The sequence below is a fragment of the Tachypleus tridentatus genome, chromosome 11 (assembly GCF_004210375.1).
Source record: "Tachypleus tridentatus isolate NWPU-2018 chromosome 11, ASM421037v1, whole genome shotgun sequence".
NCBI classification, from domain to species: Eukaryota; Metazoa; Arthropoda; class Merostomata; order Xiphosura; family Limulidae; genus Tachypleus; species Tachypleus tridentatus.
Genome location: NC_134835.1, coordinates 50,868,253 through 50,878,864, shown reverse-complemented (window position 1 = coordinate 50,878,864; position 10,612 = coordinate 50,868,253). Strand labels below are relative to the sequence as shown.

The 10,612-nt window shown below is 32.4% G+C and overlaps 1 protein-coding gene across 1 annotated transcript; it reads right to left on the bottom strand.

Annotated features, from left to right (window-relative positions):
• Positions 1-4,356: 4,356 nt before the first annotated feature.
• LOC143232136 (UDP-glucose 4-epimerase-like) lies at positions 4,357-10,244 on the bottom strand. Its single transcript, XM_076467224.1, has 8 exons — positions 10,060-10,244; positions 8,919-9,034; positions 8,505-8,618; positions 7,823-8,002; positions 6,906-7,086; positions 6,468-6,562; positions 5,741-5,933; positions 4,357-4,602 (listed from the first exon to the last, which is right to left on the bottom strand). Exons 1-8 carry the CDS (start codon positions 10,175-10,177, stop codon positions 4,544-4,546), a joined length of 1,056 nt encoding a protein of 351 aa, XP_076323339.1. The 5' UTR covers positions 10,178-10,244; the 3' UTR covers positions 4,357-4,543.
• Positions 10,245-10,612: the final 368 nt, after the last annotated feature.

The window sequence follows — 10,612 nt, the reverse complement described above, 5'->3', positions numbered from 1 at the left end:
ACCAGATTTTCTGAGCTTTGGCATGAGCCCGTTGAAAATGAACGTGGTTAGAAAAAGCTTTCTGTGCCTATTAACAGGCAGGAGACCACTACTGACGATCATACTGCAAGAAACGTGTTGAGGCTTTGGGGATAGAATTAACAGCTGCTTGAATGATACAATCAGTTACTGCCTCCATGCTGTCATTTATAGATGGAAAACTAACAACAGCAGGAGCAAGTTCTGAGGGCGTAGTGAAGTAGAATTAAACAGCCTACTTCAACTTCCACCATGGCACTTAATGTGGTATTGACTTTGGCCAGTCTCCAGCAAAATGAAGAGAAAATGATCAGTGCTCAGTTGGTCACTTTTAACTCTCTAAAGAAAAATGAGAAAAAGAAGAATGGTACATATATATAAATCAATAGCAGTAAAAGACTGACGAGGTACATGAAAATAGGTGAAAGAACCAATATTTATGAGAGAAACGTTGACCTGAGATAATACACTCCACAGTATCTGAACCATCCCAGGAGGACTGTATCTATTAAAGTCCCCAAGACGAAGAATGGAGATGGCAGCTGATCAATAAGATCATCAAGATCAAATTTATCATAAATCTCTTTTGGAGACAGGTAAGGAGAAAATACAATTATGGTATGACCTACAGAGATATGGACGACTACAGCCTTCGAAGATATATCGAATGACGTGGAGATGGAAGATATACACTGATCATCAAGCAGTGCCACATCTCAATGGAATTGCTTATCACGTAACCTGCCATTCAAATATACAGACAATAGTCAAAAGATTACAGTATTAGCAGGTCTCAGGAATTTTTTCTGTAAGGAGAGACATACAGGATGTTAGGAATATTTCAAGACCTTTATATCATCCAAATTAGAATAAAAACCTTGACAGTTCCATTATATCAAAGTGGCAATTTTTATTTAGGTGTAAAACTGGGCAGAGAACTTTTCGTTTGTGACCACGATGTTTGTATGTAGTGGAAAGAGGTCTGTTGACCTCCATGCAACCTGCCCAGGTTCGATATCTGTAGGAAAGAGAAAACGCCAGTTACTGAAGGCATGGCTGAATAATGGTCACCAGAAGCAATGGTAATAACAGAGACAGGAGTAAACATAGATTTGTTAACTGTGCATTTACAGTGAATAAAATATTCTTCATATGATGATAGGAAGCACAGGAAGATCTGTTTCACTCCCACTGTAACTGTAAAATGGAGTGTAGTAGCATATGCACAAGATGGAATAGGAAACAACAATATCTTTGAATACTGTTGTTTACGGTACGTAAATAATGTTCCTCTTTTTCCTCCACCCACTTAGGGCAAGATCTAAAGTAATACGCTAAGGAAACACACAATTGATACAGTGAGGGTACAGTTGACACCCGTAGACATTATGATCTTTGCAACCACAATTAACACATATCAAAGAAACACGACAACATGCCTTAGAATGTTCAAACCACAGGCACCATATAGACCTGAAAGGGTTAAAAATATAATTATATAACTTACACTTCAGATAACCTGCCTTGACAGTTTAAGAGTTCTGGTAAGTATCATAACTCCTTATTTATGAATGGAGATATTTTGTACAGCAGAAACTCTTTGGGTGAAGCAACCAGCAGATATCTCTAACTAGGGGATTTCTTGAATCACTCTCAATGATAACTGCTAGAGAGGAATTCAAAGCAGCACGGGGAGTAACTTCAATAGTTATACCCCAATGGCCTTTGATTTCAGGAGGAGTTTGTTGTGTTTTGATGCGAGGTTTCCACCAAGATGTCCCCAGAATGTAACTTATTCGCTAACTTTGGAGAGAAAGCAAGCCTCTCTTATTCATTATCAGTAAAAAGGAAGACAGTTACCATAAAATGAAGGTACATATTGGGGTTGAGGTTGCTGTTTACAGTCTCTCAAACGTGGTTTCTTCTCTATCAACGTGTTTTTCGTGTTTTTAATCACTTGGTGCAGAGTCCATACAAAATAAAGAAACTGCATTCCCCACTGACCCCACCCAACGTGAAGTCCTACAAGTATTGTAGTGATGGCATGGTTTCGTGGGCACTACATCGAAACAGCAGCATCGACACAATGTCTACAACATCATTTGAGAATGTCCAACACTGGTACTTAATTGACTCTATCTCAATTGACCCTGGGGGGCAGCTCAAGGCCAATTGTCTACAAGAATTCAAGATCAAAGTGATGTATGTGGTCAAGTTTTACTGATATAAACCAGCCCATCAATGACACCTCTCAATCACCTGAATCCTCTCCTCCCTTTTATGAGATACCATTCATAGCAAACATATGGGTGGATATTCTGATGCCAGAGGAGGTAGGCTGAATATACAGAACTTTCCCTGTCCACATGAAAAATCTATCTCTAGGGATCTCTGCATATAGTTGTTCAACAAACCTTCTAGTTCTTCTATACTGTTGTCAATGTAAATTGATGATTCAATATTACTCGATCTGACAATCTTATAACCTGTCCGGCTTGATTTGTTTTGTAACTCAGTTCGATACTCCTTGCAACGCTTGGTCTGAAGTATGTTTTTTTACAAAGATGCTTCACTGATTTGATTTTAAACTTACAAAAAAACAATAATTCTTGATTCTGTATTCAGTATCGTTGTCAATAGTAGTAACAATATAAAATTATTAAAATAATTTTGAAAACTATATCTATATACTATATATTGACATGGGTATAAATTCTGGAGCCACATACCTGCTGTCATAAATATCCAGGGATCCAGGTCCCGTTGATGTAATTATAATAAATAAATACAACTTACCTTAAACTGATAGGAGATATTAATCTTTTAAGTACATACTACACGATAAAATGCTCTATGTAGTACCAATATTTCCTTTTCAGATCTGGAAGCACATTTAGCCACATTTAGTGTAGAAAACAACAAAATAATAATAATAATAAAAATAACTCACATTGAATTAACTTATTACTTGAGCATACGAATCATTTGACCATGTCAGGTCCAATATAATATCACTCTCTTTATATTTTCCCATTATAGTCCACAGTTTACTTTTACGGGGACAATATTAGTAGCGATATGTTAAAACCTAATAAGATCTCCTATATCATATTTTGTAGTTGATGGTGTTTTTGATTAGAACTCTTAAACGCAATGGAAAAGGAGGTATGACTAATTTAAACGTTTTATTTAATAATCAATTTTTCAGGTGTGTAATTCTTTTCTACCTTGTATATTTCTTTATTTCATCATTTGTGTCATTAAAGCTTAAGTATACTTTTTCAATTTTGTTTTTACATTCTTTCATACATCTTCAATACTATTGCTAAAATCTTTATATCTATCTCAAATAGCTTCATAGATCTTGTCTTCAAAGTTATTTTATTTTTAATTATTTTTATGTTGTATGTCTATTTCGTTTAACGTTTCTCTTAACCTCTTGTTGCATTCTTATGATTTCATGTCACGTTATCTTTGATTGTATTTGAATTTTTTCCCCTTGATTTTGTTTTAATTTTCCATCTCTTTCTTCGGGCGCTTTTTAAAATTTTGTATGTTTTGCTTCTTGGCTTTTTTTTAGAATTTCATTATTCATAAAATAATGCTCGGATCTCACTATTTGCCCATTCGGCCATCATCTTAAACAGTTGATCTTTAATTTCAAGCAAAGTTAAAGTTCTGTTACATTACCATCCAATTAATGAGTTAGTTGTTACATATTTGTTACTTTTTTTGGTGGGTTACTTTAAATTATTTGGTGAAAATAAATCAAAACCCAATTAATGTAGTGAGAACAAATTAGTTTAATTCTTAAACGTTTTCACAAGGATGAACAATATTGTAGCTTATGTGCCATACTTACAACCATGTTGTCTTTACTAGACTAAAATAAAGTTACGCATACTAGTACAAATTCAAGGCTGATTAATTAAGTAACTAAAACTGAAAATAAACGATATCAGAATAATAACACACTAAATTTAAGATGAAGGTGTATGATGTTAAAACCAAATAAGTTCGTAAGCGTAGTTCTAGAGTATTTAGAACGTTTACGATAACGCAAAAATCTTGTAATTTCACAGAGTATCTTAAAGCGAGAGCACATTATTTATAAATACGAACAATCATTAAATGAAAAGTGAAAGAGGCATTCAGTGTGTTAATGATCAATTATCTAAACCAAACGTGTATATCTTTAAAATGTAAACTATTTATCTTCCATAGTTTTATACTATGAATTGGTATAATTAACTAACAAGTTCAGACTCCTTTAGTATTCTACATGTACATGTCTATATATATATATATATAAACGAAGTTATTAGACCTAAATACGACTCTGAATATGTATCGCTGATTTTTATTTTCATACATAATATTGAAGTACAAGTTCTAAGAGAACAAGGACGAACTCTAGGTTTGGATCAGTTGGTGAAATACATTTTATAATAACTTTTAGGTGTAGGAAAATAACATATAAATTAGGAAACAATAAAATATGGTGTTTGAAATAATCTTATTTGAGTTACTTGGATGTTCTGTAGCCTTGTGGATTATTAGATTGCCATCGCCAGGTGTCTCTGCCTGCAAGGAAAGGTACTTATTAGAGCTGGAAAAAGTTGAAATAAACTTATCAAACCAGAAAATTATAGCAGTGTTTATGTATACAAGAGAGATACTACATTACCATTTTGGAAACACAATAGCATGAAAAACTTAAAACAGAAGGAAAATGCTCTTTGAGCTGAGATGGTTCTATTGAATTGTATTATATAGAAATAAGGGGGCCCAGCATGACTAGGTTGTTAGGGCTCTCGACTCATAATTTGAGGGTAGCAGGTTCGAATTCCCGTTACGCCAAACATGATCGCCCTTTCAGCCGTGGGGGCATTATAATGTTACAGTCAATTCTATTATTCATTGGTGAAATAGTAGCCCAAGACTTGGTTGTGGATGATGATGACTAGTTGCTTTCCCTCTGGTCTGTTACTGCCAAATTATAGACGGCTAGCACAGATAGCTCTCGTGTAGCTTTGCGCAAAATTCAAAACAAACAAATAGAAATAATGAAATTTTATGTTTAAACTGAAATATGGTGCTGTTCATTTTTTAAGTCTGTATTATAGTCTTTTTATAGTTGAGCTGTAGCTGTTTTAGTAGCATTATTTTTCGTAATACTTAGCTTATGACAGAAAAAACTCAAACTTACATTTATTACAAAGGTTTACAACAGTGTAGCTTGTTTGTAATATATTTTTTCAATATATTAACTAACTTGTATCATATACACAATATTTAGGAGTCTTTTTTGTTCCCCTGTTGATAATTAAACACATTTATGTATTCAGGGAGTATGTCTAGCATCTAGTGAGATTTTGCTAGTCGCAGTAAATGGAAATATACACAGAGTAGAAGGCAAATATAAACATATCGAACTTTATCAAACACGAGTAATATTTTATAAGAAGTTTTCACTATTGAGTATTTATATTGATTCATCCTTTACCATGAAACATTTATGTTCAGTAAAACGAAACAACTGAACTTATAGTAAATATGTATGTATATATACAAATAAACTGGCAATGCCTTAACTGTTTACAGAAAAGAGGTGTAATAATGGATACAACAAGAAAGGTAAACAGTGTTATTAGTCTTATAGTGATGTCAACTACTTCTGTAGATCACCCTCACAGTTAATAATAGATTGTACCACACTCACACATATCCTCCAATGTTTGTTCTGGTTTCCATCCGAGGTCTTTTTCAGCTAAACGAATATCTGCAAAAAGTTGAGCAGCGTCTATTCCTCGTCTTTCTCCAATGTTGTAGGGAATTTTTTTACCCGACTCTTTACAGAAGCTCTTAATCAGTTGAAGAACTGAATAGCCTTTTCCCATCCCTAGGTTATAAGCCTTAAAAATAAACATACAAAGAGCACAGTTAAGTCAACAATTAAATTTCTTTTGGCATTCCAAAGTAGATAATGATTTTACTAGGAATCTTGCAAAATATAAACATTAATTAATTTGTTATTCAGCGGAAGACACTCCAAAAATGATTTATAAATTTTACAAATAAGATATTTTCATTATTTAGAAAATAAAGTTTTTTAATGAAATATATTTCTCTTTTATCTTATTAAAATTGAATCTATAACAATTTACATGAAGATGTGAAACTAGATTCAAGTACAGCAAGGATTAACGTAATGCATAGTTCAAAGGATTTCTTTGTTTGTCAGACTTTGAAATGCAACTTATGGTTTTCGTGGAGCCTCAACTAATTTTTAAAATTGTTTATTTTTCTCGAAATATCTACACGAAAATTATTGACAACAAAAGTAATACTGGATATTCAACAACTAGAAAACTAATACATTTTCGTTGTTTTTACATTACAAATAAACCAAGAAGAAAATGACAAAGATGTTATTCAGTAACTTATACCTTAAATCCTTTATAGTTTGGATCTTCAATCATTTTCTTCAGTGGTGCGACGTTTCCCTTTGCCAGATCCATTACGTGAATATAATCTCGCTCGACTGAAAAAGTTGATAAGTCATAATTTAATGCTAAAAGTTTGTTAAAGAGCAAATGCTATTTATTTGTGATATACCATAAGAATATGTTTATAAAACCGTGGGTAAAAAGAATACCATTACATAAGCGTATTTATTTAATGAAACCACTATTTTATGCTCATAAGCTTTTCGAAGTGTTAATCGTTTCAATAGACGTTTGATGAAGAAAAATATTCAGTAGGAGATAAACAGGAAGTATATTATGTATTTATCAATTGATGATTGGTTACATTAACAACTTCACATGGCGTGTTGTGTTTAGTTGTGGTTGGTCTGACAGAATGAAAGCTAAGGTATAATATACCTGTTCCATCCGCAGTGTCAAAATCGTTACCAAATATTGTCAGCTGCGGTCGTCGTCCAACAGCAACTTGACAAATGAATGCCATCAGTTGGCTTGGTGGACCTAGAGGATCTTCTCCTATTCGCCCAGATTCGTGAGCTCCCACAGGTGAAAAATATCTGAGAGCCACTGCTGTTAAATTCTATGCAAATCATACAGATAAAACAAGATTGAACGATATTTACAATGTCCTGTCCAGGCACACTTGAAAGAATTAATACAATTAGAGTGCACCAAAATTGTTTGGAGTTTTGACTTAGTGCATTGTTGTTTACAATTTGATAAAATACTTTTTGTAACATGTATGTTGTCTCTCTCTCTTTGCTTGAATGCTTCAATTGATAAAGTTTATGAAACAACTGTAAGAAAATATTGAACAAAAAAGCAAAAACATTATATTGTCACTGCGAAAGTTAGCATATATTCCACTGAATCCTGTTTGAAGTACAAATAATAAAGAGTTATCTTAATTAACTCATTATACGTTTTAGTATTGTTAGAAATTATTACGATACAAATCTGTGAACCAGTAATGTTGTTAGGCGTTGGCCCACAGTGCCCGTGCCTCGACTCTATTTAACAGTGCCACGAATCACCAGTTGTTGTCATAAAAAATCAAAACAGAAAGCCATGTTCGATATCATAGTGAAACGCTGAACATTCTCGCACCTTTAGGCTCGACTTCTGAATCCTTTAAGTAACTAGCGACCTCTCTGCTGTGAACTATGAAATGAAAACCTAAAGCTTTTGAAATGTGTTTGACCCCTTTCAATGATAGAACTAGAAATGCACTAATATATGTTTCTAAGTTAATCATCGTATATTTAGAGCACCCTAATTCCAATTAAAAATAATAAAAAAGCAGAAAATAAACGTACTTTGTCTGCTGCACAAACATCTTTCAAAATTTCTTCACAGAAATATTTTGTCTTAGCATAAGGATTTGTGCAAGATATTCCCACCGGATGGCGCTCGTCAATAGGATTGTACTCTGGGATACCATATACAAGGGCTGAACTTGAAAATACAATCTTTTTGACGTTAAATTCTTTCATGATCTGAAAAAAGTAAAGAATATGCCCTAGTCGCATTTGTAAAACTGCAAGATAATATTTTGATACCGTTGTAGATGAAGCCGAGTAATTGAAAAAATATTCTAAATGATGTTTGACGTGAATACTAATAACAGACGATCTACTTTTGCTGCACGACATACTTTAAAGTTTGAATAATACGAAACTTAAGAAAAACTGTGTATCACTTAGTTAAAATAAAATAATTGGTAAATAATTAAATATACACAATATGAGATAAAACTCGCAATTTTTGATGTGAGAGAGTAAATGAAAAGAAATTAATGAAACAAATTTAGTAAATGAAACGACAACAAGAAAGAAACTAACCTCAACTTGAAACTGATAAATAAAAAAAAACTGTTGAAGTAAAATGTATATATATTTATTGAAGTGTACCAAAAACAAATGCTTGAACAAATATTGATTGAATAAATACGTATGTTAAACACAGTAAATTATAACTGAAGGCTTACTTAACACTTACCACTAATAAAGTCATTAAAGATCCGATGTTATTGCGGTAGTAAGGAAGAGGATTCTTCACTGATTCAGCCATATTTTTTAGAGCAGCTGTGTGTATAACACACTCAGGATTGTACTAAAATATACACCAGAAAAAGGTACGAGATTAAATTTATTTGAATAACTTCCTTACATTTAATTTAATATCTGTGCCGGATATTATTTTGTGTTAATATTTAAAAGTGCTGTTTTTATTACATTATTCGTGTACGATTTACACCACAGTATAAATACGTAATTTGATATAACTCAGTTTGTTATAATTACGATAAAGGCAGTCAAAGTAGGCAGTTTATCGAAATAAATATTACGAATTTATAAAGGGAGGTAGAAGGGTTTGGTAAGTTCACAGAAACACAAAAAATATTATGATTACCTTGCTGAAAACTGTTCTAACGCTCTCTTTATCTAGTAGATCAATCTTATAAAAGCTAAGTGTCTTTCCAGTTATCTCTTGAACTCGATAAAGACTAGGAGGTAATGTTTCATCTCCTGAAAAAGATAGTTGCCGATATTACTGGAATATGTGGAGAAATAGAGTTATTTTTGTTTCTTTATTTGAAAACATTCAAATAATTTAATGAGATTAGATAAAACAAATATTTTAGTTCCTTTAAAATACATCATTTTAAATTATAATTTAATGAAAATACTTTAGTGTATAATCTAATATTTCTTGAAGAAACTTAATATAATCGGAATGATTTAAAAACGGACTTTAACATCGTGTGAAAAATGACACAACTTAATTTAGCCTAATTTAGCTTTAATACAATAGCTTTGAACGTATAACTAGCAAATTGTTCTTAGCCTAATAATTTAGTTTCAATACAATAGATTTGAACGTATAAGTTGCAGATTGTTCTTAGCCTAATTTAGCTTTAATACAATAGCTTTCAATGTATAAGCTGCAGATTGTTTCTGTATACACATTATGATAATGAATCAAAATGACAACCAATGTTGTAACCTAATCAAACATTAACTGAAACACAATCACGCTACATTTAAAGAAGGAGCCGGCTGTACTGCTTCCTTTATTAATGAAATAAAGATGTTTTATTGAATATGTTAACTATTAACTCTAGCGTAAATTGCATTTCGATTTTGGTCAGCGTAGCCATTAATGTGTTTTTCGTTTTTTGTTGTAATTAAAATTTTCTAGATTTGTTGAAAAAAAAAGGTATTTTACTATGAGAGTTAAAACCCGATTGAGCAGTAAACTGTGAGTTTTAGACAGTTTTATTCACAATTCTTTTGTTAGGTCATTAATTGGCTTTGAAACCGAAAATATTCTTGAACATATACAAAATTACTGCTTCTGATAACAGTATTGAAGTTATTACAATATTATCGACTTTGACTAAATTAATGTGAGATTATTCCAAAACATTCTTTCTAGGAAGGTCAGAAATAAAGTAATAAGTAAATAACAAGCGCCTATTTAAAATCTCACTTTAATTTAGTTAGAATGATTTCGTTTGTTATTGTTGGTTTTGTATTAATTACTAAATTACCTGGTGAGGCGTTCACACAGTTGTCTACAGCTACAACACTGTAACCTGCATCTAGCGCAGCAACAGTGATGTGGCTGCCAATATAACCTGCGGCTCCTGTTATGAGTACAGTTGTCATGGTGAAAGTAACGTCAGGCAGATAGAGATGCTAGAGTGATTTTTCTGTTTTGATATGCTTTACTGAGAAGCAGAATACACTTGTTATATATAGAAGACTGTACTCTGACATATGGTATACGTGTCGTGTACCACCTGTTACTGACGTAGAGTACTAAAGTATACTACATGTATATTTATAAACATACATACACACCTATTTATAAGAGAGAATATTTATAGTAATTCATATACAGGTTGAAATCTGGTTTTCTGTTTTAAATGTTCGTGAAGAAAGAGTAGCGCTATGTTTCATATCTTCTCTACTTAGCTAGTTTTTAATGTCATTAGTATCACAGTTAGTGACAAATATGTCAATGAAAGAGTAGCGCTATGTTTCATATCTTCTCTACTTAGCTAGTTTTAATGTCATTAGTATCACAGTTAGTGACAAATA

What these genes read in the sequence shown, in the direction of transcription:
- LOC143232136 (XM_076467224.1), bottom strand. Translation starts at nt 10,177, where the DNA reads ATGACAACTGTACTCATAACAGGAGCCGCAGGTTATATTGGCAGCCAC. An exon ending in CTGTGTGAACGCCTCACCAG is followed by an intron (nt 9,035 to 10,059) that starts GTAATTTAGTAA and finishes TATCTTTTTCAG; the next exon opens with GAGATGAAACATTACCTCCT. An exon ending in ATGTTTGTGCAGCAGACAAA is followed by an intron (nt 7,087 to 7,822) that starts GTACGTTTATTT and finishes TGATTTGCATAG; the next exon opens with AATTTAACAGCAGTGGCTCT.